This window comes from Spinacia oleracea, chromosome 2 (genome assembly GCF_020520425.1).
Source record: "Spinacia oleracea cultivar Varoflay chromosome 2, BTI_SOV_V1, whole genome shotgun sequence".
Taxonomy (NCBI): Eukaryota; Viridiplantae; Streptophyta; class Magnoliopsida; order Caryophyllales; family Amaranthaceae; genus Spinacia; species Spinacia oleracea.
In genome coordinates this window covers 30439250-30464667 of record NC_079488.1, presented here as the reverse complement: position 1 = coordinate 30464667, position 25418 = coordinate 30439250, and the positions used below count along the sequence as shown (strand labels likewise).

Sequence of the window (25418 nt, the reverse complement as noted above, 5' to 3'; positions counted from 1 at the left end):
TGGTTCCCACACCACCACCCCAAAAGAAGTTATAACAGTTAGAGTCCAGCTTGGACGTGATAGCAAGAGGAAAGTGGGTTTCTTGCATGTAGTATCTTGGAATAGCCAGGAGAGAAGATTGGATTAAAAGAGCACGAACGGCTTTTGAGAGAGTTATAGACTTCCAAGAAGCTAGTTTAGAACTGAGTTTGTCAATGATAAAAGAGAGTTTAGCTTTGGAAGGCTTTCTATGTTGGAGCGGGAACCCTAAGTAGGTACCAAGGGAAGTGGTGTTTTTTATTTGAAGTTGCTGTTCAAACTCATCTATGATTCCCAAGGGAGTATTTTTCGAAAAGACCATAGCACTTTTGTGTGGGTTAGCTTTTTGGCCAGACATAGAGAAAAAGGACTCAAGGCACAGTTGGATAGCATCGAGGGTGTGGGCATTGGCTTCCCCAAAAAACATGACATCATCAGCGAATAACAGGTGAGAAATTTCAGATTGCCCCCCTCTAACTTTAAGCGGTGTCCAACTCTTATCCTCACAAGCCTGGTGAATTTTCCTAGAAAGAAATTCCATACAAAGGATAAAAATGTAAGGCGATAACGGATCCCCTTGACGGATACCTCTAGAGGGCTTGAAATAAGACATATGGTGGCCATTGACAATGATAGAAGAGGAGCCAGACGAAACACAACTCATAATAAGGGAGATAGTCTGATCGTCAAAATTGAAAAATTGGAGGCAAAGGTGGATAAAGGGCCATTCCATCCTATCATAAGCTTTTTCAAGGTCCAATTTGATGGCAAAGAACCCCTTTTTCCCTTTCTTCTTACTCATTGAATGCAAAATCTCACTAGCCACTATAAGGTTAGTCTCACAACCTCTTCCGGGGATAAAACTGTTTTGGTTCGGTGAAATAATGTTGAAGAGGTTGGGTCTGATTCTTTGCACCAGAATTTTCGTGACTACTTTGTATGAGGAGTTGAGAAGACTAATTGGCCTGAAATTGTTAATTTTGATGGGATGGTCGACTTTGGGAATAAGAACAATGGAGGCTTTGTTGAGATTTTCAGGAACACACTGAGTGGAGAAGATCCCCTGGATGAGAGAGCAAAGGTCTTGCCCTATTACATCCCATAATTTGTGAAACCCTAAGGCATGGTACCCATCCGGTCCGGGGGCCTTATTAGGACCAAGGGAGAAGAGAGCACCCTTAATTTCCAGAGGATTTGGCATGTGGGCACAATGAATGGAATTGTTGGAGATGTAGGACTCATGTAAATCACAGCCCGATGAAGTGAAAATGTCAGAGAAAAAAGCGAGGATATGGGCTTGAATATCCTGCTGAGAATGAAGCTCCTGGCCAACATTATTCTTTAGAAATAAAATGTTATTCTGCTTCCTACGAATGATGGTTGAAAGGTGGAAAAAGGAAGTATTTCTATCTCCTAACAATAACCAATCCGACCTAGCTCTAGTTGCCCAAAACATCTTTCTCGATCCAGGATTTCTTCCAAATCCTTGTTAAGGGTTTTCTCCAAATCAAAAAGGTAAAAATTAAGAGGATCACGCTCCATGGCTGATTGAATACCCCTAATGCGAGCCTGGATTTTAGATTTTGATTTTTTCAAATCACCAAAATTCTCCTTCCCCCACTTTTGTAATTCGTTGGCCATGAAACACAACTTCCCAGTGAACAACTCAGAATTAGACTTCCACTTACCCGAAAACCAATCCACAAACATGGGGTCAGAAAACCACATAGGCTCAAATTTGAAGTTACTTGCAGGACGACTATGGGTAATCGCCTTGCTGGACAAAAGGAGAGGGTTATGGTCTGACGTCATCCGGTGAAGGTTAGTGACAGAAGACTCAGGGTTAGCCATAATCCACTCCGGAGACGCCCAAACTCTATCTAATCTCTCATATATAGGCAGGATCTTTCTCTTATTAAACCAAGTATACTTGGACCCAATAGCCCCTAGGTCGACTAAATTACAGAAGTCCATACACTCTCTATAGGCCCGCATTTTATATTCTTTTGGCTGATTCCCTCCCCACTTCTCAATGGAGCTAGTAATCTCATTAAAGTCTCCTAACACAACCCAAGGTAACACAACAGAAGAGCTAAACAATTTAAGGTTATCCCACAACTCTAGACGACCCTTAAATTTAGTAGGAGCATAAACAGCGGAAAGACAGAAGGGGTTTTGAGTGTTTACCTGTACAGTGGCGTGCAGTACCCTCGGTTCTTTGGCGACAATGGTGAAGGAGGTTGCAGCTCCGTTCCAGAGTACCAAAATACCGCTGGTTGCTCCAACAGGATCGATTGCCTCAAATGAATCACACGGAAGGCCCGAAATATTTTTTATGACCCCAGACCTAGGCACCCTTGTTTCTGTCAAGATGATAATGGCTGGGTTGTGCTCTCTGATCAACTGGTTTATATTCCTATTAAAACCTTTACGACCAATTCCCCTAGCATTCCATAAAAGAATTAACATTCCTTGCTCAATTTGTGGCAGCACTAAGATCTCGTGAAAGATCCCCCTTGGTGTATTGTGTGTCATCTTGACATGTCCCCTTACAATTTGGCTGAACATTTCTCTCTCGTTTGCCCTTATCTTTACCCCCGAGATGCAGTCCACAAACCAATTCGACCATGGTTCCTTTGCTTTCTCCCAGGCACATCGCATCTCCAACTGTTTGGTGTTCATGGTTAGTAGCAATATTTTGACGTTGTTTGTCCCGCTTCCTGCTTGTACCGCCAGCCATTGCTTTGTAATTGACAGGAGTTTTCTTACGGGTGGTAATACAGGAGTTGGGTCCGCAAGAAACTGTAGTTCGGCCGGCAGCGCTGGATTGGATTTTTTTTCTCGAAGTTGATTTACCCACCACTTCAGGAGAATTCCGAATGGTGGTGACATTGCTATCACATCTGAGATCCGGAGAAGGTGAGCGGGAACCATCACCCCCGGTTGGTCCGGGTCGACCATTGAGAAATTCATGAACAACTGAGGTGTAAACTCCGGTCTTAGAATGAGGTCCCGTATTACCCATTTCGAGATTCCAATCCATTCGTCTTTGAAGAGAGTCTCGACATAAAAGCTTGTTTGGTTCGGGTAATTTTCCGGGAAGGTGAGGGTGGGTGGTGTAAGTGTTAGGATGCTTCGACTGTTTGATGAGATTAGGGTTACTTGAGAAGGAAATCTGATCGGCGGCATAATAAAGTTGAGGTGGTACGCTGGATCGTCTAGGTACCGAGGCCGCTTGATCTCTTCGGCTGGAATCCATGCCGCCATTATCGGTGCAGGAGATAATGGAAGGATTTTTTAGGAGGGAGAGTGTAATAGCGAATTTCGTGTTTGAATTGGGGAAAAAAGCTTGGAATGCCAGATTAGGTATGTTGGAGGGATGGAGAAGGGGTTTGGGGTCTTTTTTACACGTGTTCGGTTAGGATCAACGGGAATAAAGGTGGGGCTAGGGACAACTGGGGTTAGAGGTAGAGTGGTATTAGCAGGCCACGTTTCGCTTGGGGAGAGGTTCACCTCTTCCAACATTGCAAATATATTTACCAAAGCAACAGTGGAAAGAGTTACTGCAGCCTTTTCACTGTCATTTTGGCGTCATTCCCTGTTTTTGGAAGGTGACCGTTGTGGTTGTCGCTGAACTTCCCTCCACTCTCCGGTCATCGTTTTGGCCTGGGGTTTAGAATTCCGGTCAAACTTTTGAGAACTGATTTCTTTCCCCTTCAAATTCCACTAACTGCCCCTTGATTACCCAAGTCCTCCTGATGTTGTGGTTTCTTACCATTTACAGGACAATTTTCCTACTTGTGCCCCAATGCTTTGCACTGTGTGCACAGAGACGGCCAATCCTTGAACAAGATCTGCTGTTTAATTTTTCCAAGCCAAATAATCTCTTTTCTCGGTTTAAGGATATCCACGAGGACCAAAATTCTAGCAAAACTGGCCCTGTTAAGAGCGGTTGAGAAATAGTCAGATTTGACAAAGGAGCCAATGGAATCTCCAAATATTTGGAGCATTGGTTCGTTGTGAAATTCGATAGGCAGTTTCGGGAGATCGACCCACACTGGGTACTCCACAATAGTCGATTGAGATGGTTTGAAACCCGGAGTTCACTTAAAAACAGAGATGAAGATTCCATTAATGAACCAAGGTCCTTTGAGAAAAACTCTATCATAATCATTTTTGAGACCAAATGATGACAAAAAGAATCCCTTTCCCATCGAAATTGTTTTCATCGGCCCTGCGGGTTTCCAGATCTTTGATAGGGTGCTAGTGACATAATATAGGACTTGAGATTTGAAAGGTTGGATTTTAGAACTTCGAACTTGAGGTTTGAAATATGGAATGGAAAAGAAGTCGGCATTACGACGGTATGAATTTGGAACTTGAAACTTTGAGCATAGGACTTGAAACTCGAAAGATTGACATGGGATTGGAGGTTTTGAAAGATTGAGTCAAAAAGGTTGGCATTACGCCGGTCATGAGTTTAGACATTTGAACTTGAGGTTTTGAGATTGGAATTGGCAACTTGAGTTTGAGATTTGAAGACTCGAATGTTGGAACTAGAAAATCCGGCATGACGCCGCTGGATTTGAGTTTTGAACTTGGAATTTGAAATTTTGACTAGAAAATCCGGCATTATGACGTCGTTGGGTTTGAGTTTTGAACTTTGAATTTGAAACTTGAAATTTGGAAAATCCGGCATTATGACGCCGTTGGATTTAAACTTGAAAATTGAGGTTTGGACTAGAAAATCCGGCATTATGACGTCGTTGGATTGAATCTTGACTTGAAACTCGAAACTTGAATTGGAAAATCCGGCATTATGACGCCGTTGGATTGAATTTGAAATTTGGACTAGAAGGTCCGGCATTATGACGCCGTTGGATTTGAACTTTGAACTTGAAAATAGAAGTTTTGACTAGAAAATCCGGCATTATGGCGCCGTTGGATTGAATCTTGAATTTGACATTTGTGTGTGAGGCTTGTTTAAGGGTTTTGAATCAAAAGGAGTGGCACTCCTAAAAGACCTTAAATCGGCGATTTTAGATGCATGAGGTTTGAATGATGCTCCTAGGGGTTTGGTTTCCTAGTTGGAGGCTAATTGGTTTGGCAAGCTAGAACTCGAGGTAAGCCATTCACGCGTGCAAAGACGCCCACACAATGCACAAATAACACGTTGTCACACTAACATGTATATGAATGCGACATGCAAAGTTCTCAACCTAAGGTCGGTCTAAGTTTTGTATGATGCAAGTGGTCGGCTTAGGGTGTCAAAAAGGTACTTGACTAAGAGACGGATCCGGCGACAACTTGCACATCCGCCTAAGGGACGTGTGTGTCGGCAGACGGCCTCCATACTTGACATCGGGAATGTCAAGAAAATGTCAAGTTTCGTTAGGCGCGGAAATGGTCACACACTTTGGTCGGGAACCGTATGGAGAGTCACCATTTCGTTGCCCCCGGGGCTAGCCCGACTGTAGAACACATCCGTTAGGGCAAGGTAGAAATTCATTTTGCACAATATGGTTTTCGAAAAATGCATGAAATGCCTAGAAATTGAAATTTGAAATCTTACTCGAATTTGTATTTGTAAAGCTCGTTTTTCGACATTCGTTCACGAGGTTTGGGAGCGTCCTTCCAGATTCAAAAATAGACTAACTCCCAACACGAAAAGTTGAGCAAAAGTGGGCGACAAGCCACTGTGAGCCACTGTCCTGGATGCAGGCAGTGGCGTTGGGCGCAGGTGGCTGCGCCTGGCGCCAGTGCTGGCATCCAGTACTTAAGCAGATCAGTGGATTGCTGCTCGAAGTCTGCTCACATTTTCGAAATTGAAATTAGAAATGTCCCCAGTGGAGTCGCCAGAATTGTAGGGGGTGTTTTTTGGTCGCATCGCAAGTATTCTCTTTCCCTACAAGGGGGCGGTTTTTTAGAAAACCATTGTATTTTTGTACCTCGAAGGAGTCGCCACCAAACGTTATTTAAAGTCTCGTTTGGAAAGACCGCAAGTGACTCTATTTTGGATAAGGCTTTGAATCCTCGAAACGGATGGGTGAGATCCGGGCACGGGAACGAGATGGTTATTCTGCAAGCTTTAGAAATTATTCGAGTACGTGACATAACATTTTCGAAAATATACCCTAGATTAGATTATGTGGGTTTGAATTTTAGAGCAAATAGAATCTCTAATTGTATGGCGGTCACTTTGCTTTAAAGGTAATTTAAGGGAACCTAAGATCGGTTTGTCCAAGAAATTATCTTTGTTAAGCGTGATGTAACCTTGCATTTTGTTGTATTTAGCATGTATGGTGATGAAAGCGATAAAGCAAATAAAGCAACATCACAATTGTAAATAAGTGCGGAATTAGTAAATACAAGACCCCCTAGAAAAGGACTAGGGATTAGGTCCACATTGCCTAGAAGGACTAGGCAAGTAAAGATGCGGAATTGAAATGCGGAATTGAAAGTGCGATATTGAAAGTGCGATATTGAAATTGCGGTATTGAAAGGTGCATAATTGAAAATGCAATATTGAAAGGTGCATAATCGAAATTGCGATATTGAAATTTGTACTTGAGCACATGAAATTCGAACGCCAAGCGGCTCCTTAAAAATAAGTGCGCCCGACACGAATTCAAAGCCAAAATTCTCAACTTGGGAGAAGTTGCTCATCCCAAATTATCCTAGATTTTGCATATAGAACTTGAACTTGAAAGTTTGAATCTTGAACTTGAAATATTGAACTTGTACTTGAAATATTGAAACTTAAGAGACTTGAATCTCAAAGATCGGGCCTTTTAATGTTGAAAAGGTTAGATCTTTGATGTGCTCTTACTTTGAAAGGATCCTAATTTAGGGAAGTAGTCATGAGCAACCCTAAACATTGTGGGATCTTGAAATTTGAAAACTTGAACTTGTATATTGAAAAATGGAGTCTTGAATCTCAAAAGATTAAACCTTTAGAAGTTAAAAAGGTGTCATCTTTGATTATACTCCATACTTGAAAGTGATTCTAGTTCAAAGAAGTAATTACAAACAACTTTGAACATCCTTGAATCTTGAAAGTTTGCATTTTTGTATTTTGAAAAGTTTGGATTTTGAAAAGATGTATGATTGTTGCAAGTGACATTTTTAGTAGTAAAAATGCCAACTTGCTAATAATTTTTGAAATAGGAAAATCAAAGAAACATGATTGAATATTGTGGAATTCGGAATTACCTGTTTAGGTTTAGGCAAGATTTCCTTTTAGAGCTCCCAATTGCTTAGAACTTGAAGTTTGTATGTGTTTTTGAAGGATTTTTGGATCTGAATTTGAGGCGTAATTTTTGTATTACGACGTTGTATATTGAAGTTGCCTCCCTAAATTCTGAAAATTAGGGGGTATTCGTAGGAAAAATGGCTGGAAACCGCCAGCCAGTGCCAGCGCAGCACGCCAAACCAGCGCTGGGCGCTGGTGACGTGGCATGCATGCTGCCAAAATCAAGGACGCGGACTCCGTCCTTGATTTGTCTTGTATTGATGTACCTTCGTACGAATAGTACGATGCTTGGCACGTAGTGCTTTCTTGGAGGTTAAGACTTGATTTTGCATAAAAAAACAAGCCGTTGCGGGTTTTGAATTCCGGTTGTACGGGACTGGGCCCGGCTTGCTCGGTTTTGTGGGTCGGCGCCCGAATTTGACTTGCCTTATATGATTTTGAGTGGAAAAGGCCTAGTAAAACCAATGGAATGGTCTACTAGATGAGATTGTACTTGGATTTTGAAATTGGTTTATGAGAATTGTATTTGTATCGAGTTCCGGGAGGGGAACGGCCTCGGGGATTGGATTTTGGATCTTGTATTTTGGAGATGTTCTTAGCAATTGGGATTTCCGCACGGAGTTGCTCCAACCGCCTAGTAAGGATAATGGTATCGTCATCATCCCAGAGGGGAGACGCGAATTAGGTGTCTACACTACCCTTAAGGTTAATAACGGGAGAAAGTAACTTTACTACTTTTCTGAATGGTGCCCCATTATTTTATGCCATAATTCCAACATCGATATTGCTCCATTCACCGCAACATGTTGGACCGATTCAGTCCATCTCGTCTAACTCCCGTTCCAACCCCCCCCCCCCCCCCCCCCGTTTGGTCCTGTATAGCACAAGCCGAGGAATTAAATTTGACAATTCCATGTAAGTCATCATTTAGTTGGGAAACAGAAAGTAAGTTGCAGGTAAATTGAGGAACATAAAGGACATGTTTGAGAATTATATTATCCGACAACCGAACCAAGCCTTCATGTGTAGCATTTTTATTCTTGCCATTAGGAAGAGATATGGGACACTGATAATTAACATCAGTAATATCAAACAACCAATTTTTATCACCTGTGACATGGTGCTTGCTCCGGAGTCAATAATCCATAAATTGGTATTAAACTTACCATTTAGACGATGATCCGGAACTGGTGTATTACCGATTAACCCGGCAATAGCTTTCCACTGTTCAGGCGTGAACAATTGGGCTTGATTTGTCGAGGTTTGTTGTTCTTGACCATTTTTCGCATTGGAAATATTTGGTGATGGTGAGTGGGCAGCATTATTGGAATTTTTTAGTGATGGTGAGTGGGCATCACTTGCGCGAGCTGGCCCACGTGAGCTTGTCCCCCTGCCACGCCCACTAGACCAGGGCCGGCTGCGCGCAATCTTGGGTTGATCTTCTGGATAGCCCACTAGTTCATAGCATGATTCAGCAGAATGGCCATGTTTCTTACAATGAGTACACGGAATCAAGGCCCAACAAGAGGAGTTCTCATGGCCTGATTTTTTGCAATGTGAACAGTATGGTGTGTCTACACGGGCTCGTACATTTTTAGTGTTAGTAGGTGTACGGATATAAATCCAGCGACCTCAGTTGGGTTGTCGTCCGACATGGCTTTTCGGACCCGTTCATCTTGTGTCACCAACTGATAAGCCCGATCCAGGGAAGGAAGTGGATCTTGAGAAAAATATTAGTACGTTGTTGAGCATAATACGGGCTATAAAGACCCCTCAAAACTCATGAAGTTTAGCCGTTTCACGTCTTTGAACATGCTTTTTTGCAGCAGAACAATTAGAACAACACGTATAGGAAATAATAGGTTCAAGATTACCTAAGTCTTCCCTTAATGCAATAAGTTTTCCATAATATGGAGAGACCAACATAGACTTTGTTCGTTCACAACGAGCAATAGATGATTTAAGTTGTTAAATTTTAGGAACATTGACAACTAGAAAAACGATGTTTAAGATGATCCCATAAGCATTTGGGCTCTCTATATTTTGTTAATTGAAATTTTACCTCATGATCAATAGTGTTGGTAATCCAAGAGACAAGCATGGCATTGATCGTAGTCCAATCTGATTGTGTGCATGGTGGAATAGGAGTTGTGATGGAGCCATCCAAGAACTGAAATTTATGTCGTGCTTTTAATGTTGTTTGAACATCACTAGCACATTCATTGTAATTATTATTACTTAAGCGAGTAAGGGTGATAAAATCACTCAGACGATCTTGACTACCCAAATTAAAAGAAGAATCTGATTCGATCCTCTTAGGCGGAGGAGGGGTTGCCTCGTCGTCGCCAACCATTAAAAAATGGTTAATGTGTATCATGCTCTTGATACCATGTAAAATATATTGTATTAAAGGCTTCAAGCTTGATCGTATTGAATTACGAACATCAAATATATAGCGCCAGTGTTATTCAAATCATACTAGTAATATGATTATAAACTAAGGTAGGAAAATAGAATTGCAAATTGACTTAAATACAAACTCTAGTATTTAGATTTATAACCTAATTCAAACTACCTTAACAGAAATACAAAGGAATAATCCGCCCAAGCTCCACTTTCGGTTTCAAATAATCGTACCCTCTAAATAAATGGTAAAGAAGAGGGTAGGCGCCCAAACAAAGAAATTGGGCCAGATTTGTGCGGGCAGATCCTAAACTCGTTTTGGAACCAAAAAACAACAAATATAACTGGGTTTTCAAACGGGGTCATCGGATCGATTATGAATAGTTTGGTTCACGTCATAATTTCATAGTGTCGTTCAACGTTTCTATTTCGATCAATTCATATCGGTTCGAAAAACTTTGAATTTGTATAAAATTCTGATCATGTATTGTTTCAGGTTTGGGTCGGTTTCGATTCGCTTAATTTTTATTCGGTTAATCTCGAATTTGGTTGGAACTAGTTCGGGTTTAAAATGGTTTTGTAGCGGTTTGGTTTAGGTACAATTTTGACCGACTTACTGGGTGTATGGTTCTTGTTCGGATCGAATACCGTTTTGACTTCTAGTCAAGTTTGGATATTTGAGTCTCGGGTTTGGATCAAGTTCGGAGCGGATGGACTGATTTGGATCAATTGAGGATTAGGTAATTTGCGGATCACTTTTAGATCGGGTTAGGCTTGTATTCATGTGTTATACAAAATATGGATCAAGTGACTCTTAAGTTCACAATCAAATTATGATCACTACTTTTACTCAGTGTTATTCTAAGACTTAATGCTAGATAAAGATTTATTAGACTCTTATTACATTTTCTCAAAATTATAAATTTACTCCAATATACAAGAATATAGATAACTTTTCATATTATAATCGCATTACATAATTAAATGTTCAATTTGGTTTACTTGAGTCAAATTAATAACGACTTAATTTAATGGGGTTCATGTTACATCGGGTTTGGTTTATCTAGAGTCCGGTTAATTTCGAATGTCGGAATGACAACAATTCGGTTCAATTCAAATACAAGTTGATGCGAGTCGGGTTAATCGTATATCGGGTTATGTCGTGTCCGGTCGACATGGGTTGTTATCAGATGAAACTGATTTTGGATTGCTATCGGTGACGATGCGAATTTGTTTCGTTTAAAAGTTACCGGATGCAAACCGTGTTACGGGAGTCCTTCAATTGCTAGCGGTTTGAATTTGGATCTTGAGTTCACAGGTTAGATCAGATCTCTAGTCATTTGAGATCTTTTATTTCTCGGATATATTCAGTTAGAATATCGGATGATTTTGGTCGATTTCTTAGGTCTGATCACTTTTGACAACCCTACAAAAACTGGTAGGAACACCAGGGCTTCTCGGTTCTCATGCAGGCGCACCAGCTCAGTGAATCAAGGGCTGTTTCAGTTTTCCCCTTAAAAAATGAATTGACTACTTCATTTCCTTCTCCTTGCTGTTGGAATGCCTAGAGGTTGTTGGGCCCAACTTCATTTTGCACGCTCAACATAAAGAAGCGCAAATTTTTAGTTGTATCCGGGTACAACCAGAGTTGGATGTACCCCCATCCAAAACGAACATTTACTATTTCCAAAACGAACATTTGTTTATTTATTTGGAAATGAACATTTACTATTTCGTAAATGAACATTTACTGTTTTGGAAATGAAATTTATTTATTTATTTGGAAATGAACATTTATCTACTCATTCAAATATGAAAGTTTATCTAATTATTTGGCAATTCTCATTTATTCAACCAATTTAGAAATGAACATTTATCTACTGATCGTGAAATGAGTAGTTGCTAATTTTAAAATGAACATAGTTATTGCATTACTATGTTATTACTTAGAAAATATATTTACATATATTGAGCAATTAAAACATGTCAAATAACGTATTTTACCAAAAAATTGAACATTTTAGGCATTGCCTATGTAAGTTTGTACTTGAATTACAAGATATTGGTAGAAATCATCCACTTATTTTTCTATATCTTCAATCTTGAATCTTGCTTTTGATGTAGTCTCGATTTCTTATACTTTTGAATGTGTGTATGAAGTGTGATTTGAACACAACATTTGATTCTCACGGTTTCAATTTCCTCATTGTTGTAGGCTGAAAATGAAAATAGTAAGTAATTTGATATGATGATCGCAACTAATATAAAAATGAACATTTACTGATTTGAAAATGACGAGCATCCAAAGAAAACAAATAGGTTAAAAATATACAAGGGTTTATAAGATGCTTAGTAATAGAACAAGAAAGAACAAAGAATACAAAAGGTATGAACAAATAAAACAAAAAGTATGAACAATTTCATTATGAACATTAACCAGATGATTATTATAAACAAACAAATAAACAAGAAAGAACAAACAATTGAACAAAAAAAGAACAAACAATACAAAAAAGAACATAAAATTGCAGAAGAAAGAACAAACAATACAACAATTATGAATAATTTTATGATGAATTTGAAAAAACAACATGAAAGAACAAACAGTACAACAAGAAAGAACAAACAATACAAAAAAAAAAAGAACAAACAATACAAAAAGAAAGCACAAACAATACAAGAGCTTGTAAAAGATCAATGAAGAGCTTAATTTCATTATGAACATTAACCAGATGATTATTATGAACAAACAAATAATTAAGAAAGAACACATAATTCAACGAAAAAGAACATGAAATTCAAGAAAAAAAACAAATAATACAACAATTATGAATAATTTTATGATGAATTTAAAAACAACATGAAAGAACAAACAGTACAACAAAAAATAACAACAATTACAGGCGTGTTGTTTTTTGGAATACAGCCAGAGCTGGCTGCATGTATCCGGGTACCACGGTTAGGGGTTAAGAAAGAAGGTACTGCTTTTCTTTTCTTCACAAATTAAAAGTAGTACTTTTTTTAATCCTTCAGCATTTTAATTCCTTTATCCATATAAATTAAAATCTAAACTATTAATCCACGGTTATTTAATTCACCTAATCGCAACAAATTTTGTTGTTCTTCGAAAATCAAAAATACATTAAAAAATCTCTCTCTCTAAAAACTCTCTGACTTCTCTCTAAAAAAAAGGAGCACCAAACGTAAAAGCCTAAGTTTTCTTCCTTGGCGGCGGCCCGAGGTCTGTCTCTCAACTCGGGTCGCCGGCGAGCTTCCGTCATCAAAGCTTCATCGGGGCTTCGTCATAGTTCGTCGAAGTAGTTGTCCTACGTTTCCGTCCAGAGTTTAGGGGAAGCGGTGGAAGCTCATCTCCGAGGAGCGTCGTGCTTTTAGCGAGTGTTCTTTAGATCCGGCCATCAACGATTTGCCAATTCGTTAAGGGAGGTTAATTAGGCCAGATCAACAACTTGGGGCGCCATTTCGAAATTCACCCCAAACGCCGCCGTCGTAACATCGTCGGTAAAGGTAAAAGTTTAGGTTAGGGTGTCTGATTTGGGATTGGAATCGCCATTTTTGGTTGTGATCTGTTATTGGGGTTTTTTGGTTTTTCAAATCTCAAATCTTTTCTAATCGCCGTCGTCTCGTTGTGTCGGATAACTCCGATCTTGACGGTAAAGGTAAAGTTTAGTAGAGGGATCCTATCGCCGCCGTCTTGTAGTGTCGGACAACCCCGATCTTGACGGTAAAGGTAAAGATAAGTAGAGGGTCTCTGTTTTGGGATTGAACTAACCATTTCCGATTTTGATAGTTTTCATACTTCCCTGTTTTGGCTATTTTTGTTGGTTTTAAGTTTTAGTGTTTCTTTTAGTTGTTTCTCGGAATGTTTGTTATGTTGTTGTGGTTGTTTAGCTTAGTAATTTTCTTATGGGTTGGTTGTTTTCCTGGTGTTTATGTTGGTTCTTATGCTTCCTTAGTGTGGATGCAAGTGGGCTTCTTGTTTGAATGTCCTTTATGGGTGTATCAGTTTACAAAGGTTTTAGGTGAAGTAAGTTTGGGATTAAGCCCTAGGAATAGGGTGGTCAAGGGAAGAGATGCCCTACCCTTCCCCAATATTTGGTGTCTTATTTTTGGGGAAGTTCTTGTCCTGGATGTTGTCAAAGATGACAACGGTGACCTTGTTAGTGGGTTTGATGGGGTTTATGAGGGTCTATTTTATGTAGGTCTTCATTTATTAGGTGTGGGATTATGTTGGGGGGAAGTTTGGTTTTCACGGGATTTGGGTGTTTGTTCCGATTTGGTTAATCGGAGGTCATTGGGACTGACCGTTAAGTCTCAGTTTAGGTTTGCGATGAGTTCCATTCTCATTGCATTCAAAATTTCATATATGAGCGTTGCTCCCCCTTTTTGGGGGATTCATAGCATGCTAATCGAGTTGTGTCGTTTCCTCTTTAAAGGGAGGTTTAGAGGTTTGTTGCCCCGTGACGTTACTTTCCTTTTGTGTCTTGCATTATCTGAAACTCGTTTTGGAACCAAAAAACAACAAATATAACTGGGTTTTCAAACGGGGTCATCGGATCGATTATGAATATTTTGGTTCACGTCATAATTTCATAGTGTCGTTCAACGTTTCTATTTCGATCAATTCATATCGGTTTGAAAAACTTTGAATTTGTATAAAATTCTGATCATGTATTGTTTCAGGTTTGGGTCGGTTTTGATTCGCTTAATTTTTATTCGGTTAATCTCGAATTTGGTTGGAACTAGTTCGGGTTTAAAATGGTTTTGTAGCGGTTTGGTTTAGGTACAATTTTGACCGACTTACTGGGTGTATGTTTCTTGTTCGGATCGAATACCGTTTTGACTTCTAGTCAAGTTTGGATATGTGAGTCTCGGGTTTGGATCAAGTTCGGAGCGGATGGACTGATTTGGATCAATTGAGGATTAGGTAATTTGCGGATCACTTTTAGATCGGGTTAGGCTTGTATTCATGTGTTATACAAAATAGGGATCAAGTGACTCTTAAGTTCACAATCAAATTATGATCACTACTTTTACTCAGTGTTATTCTAAGACTTAATGCTAGATAAAGATTTATTAGACTCTTATTACATTTTCTCAAAATTATAAATTTACTCCAATATACAAGAATATAGATAACTTTTCATATTATAATCGCATTACATAATTAAATGTTCAATTTGGTTTACTTGAGTCAAATTAATAACGACTTAATTTAATGGGGTTCATGTTACATCGGGTTTGGTTTATCTAGAGTCCGGTTAATTTCGAATGTCGGAATGACAACAATTCGTTTCAATTCAAATACAAGTTGATGCGAGTCGGGTTAATCGTATATCGGGTTATGTCGTGTCCGGTCGACATGGGTTGTTATCGGATGAAACTGATTTCGGATTGCTATCGGTGACGATGCGAATTTGTTTCGTTTAAAAGTTACCGGATGCAAACCGTGTTACGGGAGTCCTTCAATTGCTAGCGGTTTGAATTTGGATCTTGAGTTCACAGGTTAGATCAGATCTCTAGTCATTTGAGATCTTTTATTTCTCGGATATATTCAGTTAGAATATTGGATGATTTTGGTCGATTTCTTAGGTCTGATCACTTTTGACAACCCTACAAAAACTGGTAGGAACACCAGGGCTTCTCGGTTCTCATGCAGGCGCACCAGCTCAGTGAATCAAGGGTTGTTTCAGTTTTCCCCTTAAAAAATGAATTGACTACTTCATTTCCTTCTCCTTGCTGTTGGAATGCCTAGAGGTTGTTGGGCCCAACTTCATTTTGCACGCTCAACATAAAGAAGCGCAAATTTTTGGTTGTATCCGGGTACAACCAGAGTTGGATGTACCCCCATCCAAAACGAACATTTACTATTTCCAAAATGAACATTTGTTTATTTATTTGGAAATGAACATTTACTATTTCGTAAATGAACATTTACTGTTTTGGAAATGAAATTTATTTATTTATTTGGAAATGAACATTTATCTACTCATTCAAATATGAAAGTTTATCTAATTATTTGGCAATTCTCATTTATTCAACCAATTTAGAAATGAACATTTATCTACTGATCGTGAAATGAGTAGTTGCTAATTTTAAAATGAACATAGTTATTGCATTACTATGTTATTACTTTGAAAATATATTTACATATATTGAGCAATTAAAACATGTCAAATAACGTATTTCACCAAAAAAATTGAACATTTTAGGCATTGCCTATGTAAGTTTGTACTTGAATTACAAGATATTGGTAGAAATCATCCACTTATTTTTCTATATCTTCAATCTTGAATCTTGCTTTTGATGTAGTCTCGATTTCTTATACTTTTGAATGTGTGTATGAAGTGCGATTTGAACACAACATTTGATTCTCACGGTTTCAATTTCCTCATTATTGTAGGCTGAAAATGAAAATAGTAAGTAATTTGATATGATGATCGCAACTAATATAAAAATGAACATTTACTGATTTGAAAATGACGGGCATGCAAAGAAAACAAATAGGTTAAAAAGATACAAGGGTTTATAAGATGCTTAATAATAGAACAAGAAAGAACAAAGAATACAAAAGGTATGAACAAATAAAACAAAAAGTATGAACAATTTCATTATGAACATTAACCAGATGATTATTATAAACAAACAAATAAACAAGAAAGAACAAATAATTGAACAAAAAAAGAACAAACAATACAAAAAAGAACATAAAATTGCAGAAGAAAGAACAAACAATACAACAATTATGAATAATTTTATGATGAATTTGAAAAAACAACATGAAAGAACAAACAGTACAACAAGAAAGAACAAACAATACAAAAAAAAAGAACAAACAATACAAAAAGAAAGCACAAACAATACAAGAGCTTGTAAAAGATCAATGAAGAGCTTAATTTCATTATGAACATTAACCAGATGATTATTATGAACAAACAAATAATTAAGAAAGAACACATAATTCAACGAAAAAGAACATAAAATTCAAGAAGAAAAAACAAATAATACAACAATTATGAACAATTTTATGATGAATTTAAAAACAACATGAAAGAACAAACAGTACAACAAAAAATAACAACAATTACAGGCGTGTTGTTTTTTGGAATACAGCCAGAGCTGGCTGCATGTATCCGGGTACCACGGTTAGGGGTTAAGAAAGAAGGTACTGCTTTTCTTTTCTTCACAAATTAAAAGTAGTACTTTTTTTAATCCTTCAGCATTTTAATTCCTTTATCCATATAAATTAAAATCTAAACTATTAATCCACGGTTATTTAATTCACCTAATCGCAACAAATTTTGTTGTTCTTCGAAAATCAAAAATACATTAAAAAATCTCTCTCTCTAAAAACTCTCTGACTTCTCTCTAAAAAAAAGGAGCACCAAACCTAAAACCTAAGTTTTCTTCCATGGCGGCGGCCCGAGGTCTGTCTCTCAACTCGGGTCGCCGGCAAGCTTCCGTCATCAAAGCTTCATCGGGGCTTCGTTATAGTTCGTCGAAGTAGTTGTCCTACGTTTCCGTCCAGAGTTTAGGGGAAGCGGTGGAAGCTCATCTTCGAGGAGCGTCGTGCTTTTAGCGAGTGTTCTTTAGATCCGGCCATCAACGATTGCCAATTCGTTAAGGGAGGTTAATTAGGCCAGATCAACAACTTGGGGCGCCATTTCCAAATTCACCCCAAACGCCGCCGTCGTAACATCGTCGGTAAAGGTAAAAGTTTAGGTTAGGGTGTCTGATTTGGGATTGGAATCGCCATTTTTGGTTGTGATCTGTTATTGGGGTTTTTTGGTTTTTCAAATCTCAAATCTTTTCTAATCGCCGTCGTCTCGTTGTGTCGGATAACTCCGATCTTGACGGTAAAGGTAAAGTTTAGTAGAGGGATCCTATCGCCGCCGTCTTGTAGTGTCGGACAACCCCGATCTTGACGGTAAAGGTAAAGATAAGTAGAGGGTCTCTGTTTTGGGATTGAACTAACCATTTCAGATTTTGATAGTTTTCATACTTCCCTGTTTTGGCTATTTTTGTTGGTTTTAAGTTTTAGTGTTTCTTTTAGTTGTTTCTCGGAATGTTTGTTATGTTGTTGTGGTTGTTTAGCTTAGTAATTTTCTTAGGGGTTGGTTGTTTTCCTGGTGTTTATGTTGGTTCTTATGCTTCCTTAGTGTGGATGCAAGTGGGCTTCTTGTTTGAATGTCCTTTATGGGTGTATCAGTTTACAAAGGTTTTAGGTGAAGTAAGTTTGGGATTAAGCCCTAGGAATAGGGTGGTCAAGGGAAGAGATGCCCTACCCTTCCCCAATATTTGGTGTCTTATTTTTGGGGAAGTTCTTGTCCTGGATGTTGTCAAAGATGACAACGGTGACCTTGTTAGTGGGTTTGATGGGGTTTATGAGGGTCTATTTTATGTAGGTCTTCATTTAATATGTGTGGGATTATGTTGGGGGGGAAGTTTGATTTTCACGGGATTTGGGTGTTTGTTCCGATTTGGTTAATCGGAGGTCATTGGGACTGACCGTTAAGTCTCAGTTTAGGTTTGCGATGAGTTCCATTCTCATTGCATTCAAAATTTCATATATGAGCGTTGCTCCCCCTTTTTGGGGGATTCATAGCATGCTAATCGAGTTGTGTCTTTTCCTCTTTAAAGGGAGGTTTAGAGGTTTGTTGCCCCGTGACGTTACTTTCCTTTTGTGTCTTGCATTATCTTTCAAATGCCACAGGTTATTAGAGGACCATCTCAGTTGTTTTCACCCAAGCTTCACCCTTTGTAGAAAAGGAAAATTGGGAAGCATGTGTATTGTAGGTTTTGGCACGCACAATTTGAAGTGGTGCTACTTAAAACAGGAGTCCAACAGCCAAGGGCCAACACGGATAGCAATTACTTTAAGCTTGTCATTTCTAGTTTTTGATGTAAGAGCTACTAATGCTCATGTTGTTAATGTAGGTTTTGTAAAGGTCTATAAAGACCTTGTAGTGTTGTAAAACTCTTTCTTTTATGTATGATTAAGCCTATGTCAAAAAAAAAAATCAAAAATACAAATTATTAATAATGAATGGTTATGACTTATGACCTAGAAGGTTTTTATATATTACTCCCTGAATATATAGGGAAATTCCCAAATAACCGTAGCCCCAGAAGCAACGCAACACAAGAACTATTGCTTACCCCGTCCTTGCGGACGAGGTCTCACTCGCCGCAGAGCCCCTAATCACGCTCTCAATCACTCATCAACGAGTTATCGCACCCTTTATGCATTAATTCAAGTTTGTTAAATACAGGTCTAGGCCGCACCCGTCATGAGGAAGGATGATTCATTTTACAAGAACATAGGAGGTTCCACCTTCAAACATATGGCAATAAGAGGAGCAACCGTTTCTTTTATGAAACCTTTTCTTCACCATTGTTTCAACAATTAAGAGAACCTGTACAATAAATGGGCTAAAAGCTACTCCCTCCAACCCTTTTCATTATTTACTTATTAAGTTTCGAGTGTCCCAATTTTAATTTTTACATTTTAATTTTTTTTCTTTTATATCATAAATGCCCCTAATATTCTATCAAAATTGTTCCAAGTGATTATTTTAATTAAATAAATTCATCGGGGTTTTGCATCTCTACCATTTTCTTATTGAGATATTATTAAATGTCTCACTCTTTCGCAAAGTCAGATTTTTAGTCAAATATCATAGATAAATGTAATTTGCATTGTTTAAATAAAAAAGAATTAAGGAATCTCAATTCACATTAGTTTATTGTTAAATTACGTGCATGAACCAAACGTAAAGAATAAAAGAAATGGAGGGAGTATTTAATAATTTAATACGAAATACATTGTTCCATTTCCTATGAGCCCAAAAATACAATCAATCACTACAAGAATACGACGAATTTCCGACCGCCAATAGTAGTCGAAAAAAGAGCGTTTTTGGTCGAAAAAAAAATAGAAAATAGAAAATTCTCTTAACTCTATGAAGAAAATAGAAAACCCACACATACGGAGTAATATTGTTGAATATGTACCAATCAATCATAACAAATAACAAATAATCTGAGTACCTATACTATATCCTCTTTAAGGTAGTGCTACAAATATTGAAATCTTGATAAAGAATACACGTATATCACCCTTTCTCAACTTTAACTTCTAGACATGCGTTCAAATGTCAATTTGTTGGGACTCCATAACATCAAAATCGCACAAAAGTGAGTTAAGATCACTAAAGAAATCTTTTTCACCGCTTCCTATATCATCCGTGGAATCACCTTGACCATCCACACACGAATATAAGTTATTCTTATTATTCGCCATCACAGTATATTGCAACAATTCATCGTATTCATTAAAATCTAGCAATGTTGTTGACGACAAACAATCAGTTGTTGATAGTTGGCCGTCCCAGATAAGTTGATCGATGCTAATAGCATCATCTACTATTTGATCATGTGTCTGCTCAAATGTGTACTCTAGCAAGCCTTGATTGCTACTACAAGTAGATGTACTAAGGTCAACATCATTAGGGCTAATTGGTTGATGATCATCACATGAGTTGTTGGGTTTCTCCATATTATTAATGTAGTGGCTAAGGTCAAAGTTTGTGACAGCATTGAGTCCCCTATATTGAATTGCAGCCATGTCATAGGCGGTTGCGGCCTCTTCTTGTGTAGCTGTTACATGACAAGAGAATGAAGTTAGTTACGTACAACAAAATTAAATTAAATTATAAAATAAATTGGTGTGCATAATTTAGTTGAGAGTTGGAAAGATTTGGTGTTACAAATAAATTGGATAAAAAATAATATATTATGTAACCGTTGAAGTTGGTGGACTTCCCTAACTAAGTGACATTGACATCATTGGTAACATTATTCATTACAACATGTTGCTTAGAGAAAATTGAACAACATAAGAGTACCCTACAAATGGAAAGAGATCCTTTCTCGATATTGGACGGTGTACTTATTGTCCGAGTACTTGAGTAGTGAATATACAATTTCCATTTTCTCCTTTTTAATGAACGAAAAAGATCCTTCTCCACATACCACATTGACAATACTGTTGAATATCGTCTAAGGGTACGTTTTATTTACCTGATTTGCGCTTATTTTTCATGAACTTATAATACTGTTGAAAATCGTTTGAAGTTGTGTTCTAATCACCCTTCCATATTCTTATTGATTTAACTCTTGTAACGATTTATTCTCCTCTATATATTATCCGAAAGGATAAGTTTTTAGATTAGGTATATTCTAGGCATTAATGATTAGTATAAAAATGTTGTTAGAAAGTGTTGAGACATAAAAGCATTAGAAAATCTCACTCAATTCTTAAATGAGAAGAGTGGTCCAACATTAGGAAATTGTTTGAATCAAAAGAAAAGAAAAGAAAGTACCAAATGTCCCGAGATAAAGGTACTTGTTGCCAAGCACTCTTCCAATCCGAGCTTCCCATCTTCCATTATGGTGATGTCTGGAAAAAATAAACAAAAAAAGTTGCTAGGATTTTTCATTAAGAGATCGACTTGTAAATAGACTACATTATGTACTTTGAAGATAATACTACGTCAAAAACACAAGTATTTTACGTCTCAGTGTCTTATATCGAGTAATTACCTTGCAACTCCTCTATATTTTGAGACCCCTCTTGAAAAACCATTACTTTTCCTGAAATAATAAACAACCATTTTAGATTTAGCCCGAGTTTTCCGCTGTATATAATTAGTGCAAAAAATTGAAACAAATTAAGACCTAAAAGTTTCCATATTTGATTACCTTCTTAGTGATCCTAAATACTCTTCTCTTGACAATCCATCCATCTCTTTCATCTCATTCTCATAATTTGATAGCTACATCCACATATATCATTAGTTAATGCAACACTCATAAAAAGTAAGTGCATTACCAAATCGATAAGTATAGAAATAGAAAGAAATATATTCGGTATAATGTTTTATCCATCACTCCCACCGTTCTATAATGTTTTTCCCAACTTACTGAAAAATTTAATATGGTCTCTTTGCCCCAATACTTTAGTGCTGCCATGTCATAAGCTCGCGCAGCTGTTGCTTCATCATCATAAGCACCTAACCAAATTCACCACTGATGTTAACATCTACTAGAACGAACTCTAGAATTATTATTCGTAAATATTTTCCTCAATTTTAGACTTATATTTTGAGGTATTGTATATCTTCCCGTTTGATATTTTTCACAGTATTTAAGTTACTTGAAATATTTTATGATTTGTAATTTTTATTATACGTTTGTATTTGTATTTTTATAGGAAATTTAACAATTCAATGTTGAGAGGAGATAAAATAATTAATGTTTTAATGTTTTTTTTCAACTTGTTTTTAAATTAAAATAAAAATATTCCAAATTTATATTTTATTCAATATGGACATAATTAATTTTCTATGAAAAATTAGGATAAATGTGTCATTAAGGCTCCGTTCTATTGTCCGTCAAAAAAGGATCCGTTCTATTGGACTTATTTTGACTGAACTTATATTATCTGAATTTATCTGAACTTATCTGAATTTATCTGAACTTATCTGAATTTATCTGAACTTATCTGAATTTATCTAAACTTATCTGAACTTATTTTATCTAAAAAAACTTAGTTTGTCTGAAATAAACTTATTTGTGTGTGAAAATGTCTGGAAAAAAAATTATTTTTACTGAACTTAACTGAACTTGTCTGAACTTATTTTGTCTTAAATAAGTCAAAATAAGTCGAACAGAACAGAAGAATATTTATAAGGATACTTTAGGGAAAATATGCGAAAGTAAAAAGGAAAGATTCGAAATGAAAAGATAGAGGCAGGGTAATTGACAACATCTTTATGATACTGAGTCGTCATTTTTTGTTTTTGGAGAATTCGATATTCACACAAAACACATATAGATGATACGACATTCTAGACAATGAATCTCAATTAAGCGTAACACTAATATCAAAGAAGGTAATAAAAAGGTAACATTACGACTTCTTTTAGGAAATGGAGAGAATGCTAACTCATTTTCTATGCACCGAATCTTAATATAACCCCAATACCAATTTGCCTATTCTCTTGGTCAGGTTGGGTCAACTTCTCATATTAGGTTGGATTTAGTTGGCCAAGCTTAATTGGGTGCCACTAATTTCTCCAAAAAAAATTGTGAGATTTAGAAAGCGTGTTGCAAAATACTAAGTACACAATTTATGAGTAGTGAGTGGTCCACAATTATATGAATGTTTATTATGTTAATGAACTTTTCTTTTATTTTAATCTTCAATAAATTGTGACACTTTTTACGCTATTTATTAGTCTCTCATATCGATAGTATATATGTAACGTATATACGCCATACGGCCTTTCACACATGTGTATATCCTAAATTAACAAACATAGGAATACTTTTTAAAAGTACAAATATTACTGAACTAGTTTAAATTCCCCTAAAAAATGTACAAGTATTACTCTAAACAATATTATATACGTGTTTATTTATTTAGTTGTACTGGAATTAGTGTTTTGTTTCATAGATTTAACCGTTCACATCATATTGAAAAGTCAAATTATCACTTCAAAAAATAACCATAGAATTAAAAAAACATACCAAGATATACTGCGATTTCAATGGTTCCATTCCGAAATTGAAGCAACCCAATATTGATCATTATCATTCAAAAAACAGACCAGAATCAGATCATACTCAATTAAAATGTACAGATCAGGAATAAAAATGAAACCTTGTCTTCCTTTCTTCTTTTGTGTATCATTCCAGCATTCCTTATCCCACAAATGTGCTTCATATCTACCCGTCCATCTATGCCTATACATTTAACAAAAAACATACCAATAAGGTCTTGACCTAGCGGTTAAGACTGAGGTCTGACGGTCTGTGTACCATAAATCTCAGATTCATATTTCCCCACCCCCATTTGCAATTTATTTGCTCTTTTGGCTCATATATCCAAAAAAAATAATTAATAAAATAAAATAAAAAGCGCGTCATTTTCCCATGTGACTGTCACAAGTAATTTGAGACGGAGGGAGTATGCCGCATGGTTTAGCATAAACGAGATTAATTACCTAGTGACACCGCGATATTTGGAGCTACGCTGAAAAGGGGTTTCTCTAGGCAAACATTTCCTCGTTCGCTTGTTAGATTTCGTACTAGTAGTAGATATCTTGACATTATCATCAGAATTGCTCTTCTGTTTTCGCTTGATTGGCGCTTTCGCCATGGTTTTCTGTTTGGAGAAAGACAGAGAAAAAAGGATGGGAATTGAAAATGGCTACGTACGTAGGAGGGCAGGTTGAAGTAGTTGTAGTTGATGAAGAAGGTTTTTGTTTGGAGAGAGCGATCGATGGAGGGTTTAAAGGAGCCAAAGAGGTTGTGAAAGAAATAGAAAAGGAAATGGATTTTAGCATAAGGTTTTTGGAGTTTATATATATTTGTATTAACGAGTCTGAATCTTCTATTCCTTAATCTGTATCTCGTTTGTGCGATAGCGATACGAGGTTGACTACACCGCTGGTAGTTTTATCATCCATACCCACCAAAAAAAAATGAAAAACATGGTCCATCTTTAAATAAATATGTAAAAGTGTTGCTAACTTGTTATATACTGTCTAACGGTAATATAAGTATTGTCATTGTTGTATATATACTGTTATTGGTTGTGTTAAAATAATGTCATACTCACATTGTTATTGTGGCCAATGAAGTTTTAACTCCCAACCCTTCCTAGAAGGTGGGGGAACTTAGAACTGAAGCTTTAAATTTTCAGTTGGCATGTAGGCTGTTGTACTGCTTTCTTTGGTAAGTAATAAATCTCCTTTATTTGCCAAAAAAAAGTAACCGGACCATTTAAATAAATGGGTAAAAGTGTTGCATATTAAATGAATGGGTAAAAGTGTTGCATATTAAAGTACCTCATCGGTTATAATTAAATGAATGGGTAAAAGTGTTGCATATTAAAGTACGGAGTATTGTCATCGTTTGCATACATAATGTCATTGTTATATTAAAATACTGTCATTGTTGTATTTGTCGTTGTTACTGTCATTGTTGCTGATACTTTGTACTTTTTTTGACTTTTCAACGCCTTTAGTGAAAATACTATTTTACCCCTGGGTATAGAGCAAAAAACTACTAGTGACCAGCTGTGTAGACTAACTCATAGCGGTATTTGTATTTTATTTGGTCAAGGTGGTATTTTTTTCATTTATAACAAAAATTACATTGATTATAACATTTATAAGCCAATTGAAGAAAGTGGTCGAAAGTGATACACAAATTATAGGACAGGGGATTTTAATTTGGAGATTTAATTGGGCCCAAAAATTCCCATGCATTAGGTGTGAATGGTGAGGTCTAAGTAGGGTGAGTTAATTAAGGAGGTGCATATGCCTTATTTGACTTATATGGCTTTGTCATTTAGAGATTTGGAGTATTCTTAACCCCCTTTTTAGCCAAACGTAACAAAATAAATACAAAATCTAACATTTACACATTGTATTTGCAAAAAAGAGTGATATAAATGGAAAGCTAAATTATTATAGCAAGATCTTGAAAGTTTTTTTTTTACATACATATCAAGATCTTGAAATACTTCGTTATTGCATTCCTAATTTCTAGATATTAATTAACAATTTTCCAATTTCCAAAAAAAAAAATTAACAATGTTTTCCCAAGATAGTAAGTGTAAAAGCGGCCTATATACTAAAGTAGTACTTAACAAAAA

The 25418-nt window shown here is 36.9% G+C and overlaps 1 protein-coding gene across 2 annotated transcripts; it reads right to left on the bottom strand.

Moving 5' to 3' along the window:
* Positions 1 to 19480: 19480 nt before the first annotated feature.
* Positions 19481 to 24165, bottom strand: LOC110789139 (AP2-like ethylene-responsive transcription factor At1g79700). 2 transcript variants are annotated; one of them, XM_021993789.2, is made up of 8 exons: positions 23761 to 24165; positions 23418 to 23500; positions 23285 to 23293; positions 21677 to 21765; positions 21455 to 21528; positions 21296 to 21346; positions 21076 to 21152; positions 19481 to 20350 (listed from the first exon to the last, which is right to left on the bottom strand). In XM_021993789.2, the coding sequence occupies exons 1-8, from the start codon at positions 23913 to 23915 to the stop codon at positions 19842 to 19844; spliced, it is 1047 nt and encodes a 348-aa protein (XP_021849481.1). In that variant the 5' UTR covers positions 23916 to 24165; the 3' UTR covers positions 19481 to 19841. The 2 variants fall into 2 exon arrangements, with proteins under 2 accessions (XP_021849481.1, XP_021849482.1); XM_021993790.2 differs by lacking the exon at positions 23285 to 23293 and having other exon boundaries at positions 23761 to 24164.
* Between the last annotated feature and the right edge of the window lie 1253 nt (positions 24166 to 25418).

Bases quoted from the DNA above. Each gene is read 5' to 3' on its own strand.
- LOC110789139 (XM_021993789.2), bottom strand. From the start codon at position 23,915: ATGGCGAAAGCGCCAATCAAGCGAAAACAGAAGAGCAATTCTGATGAT. The intron at 21,347-21,454 runs GTAATCAAATAT...TTATTATTTCAG, and splicing joins TATTTAGGATCACTAAGAAG to GAAAAGTAATGGTTTTTCAA. The intron at 21,153-21,295 runs GTAATTACTCGA...TATTTTTTCCAG, and splicing joins AAATATAGAGGAGTTGCAAG to ACATCACCATAATGGAAGAT.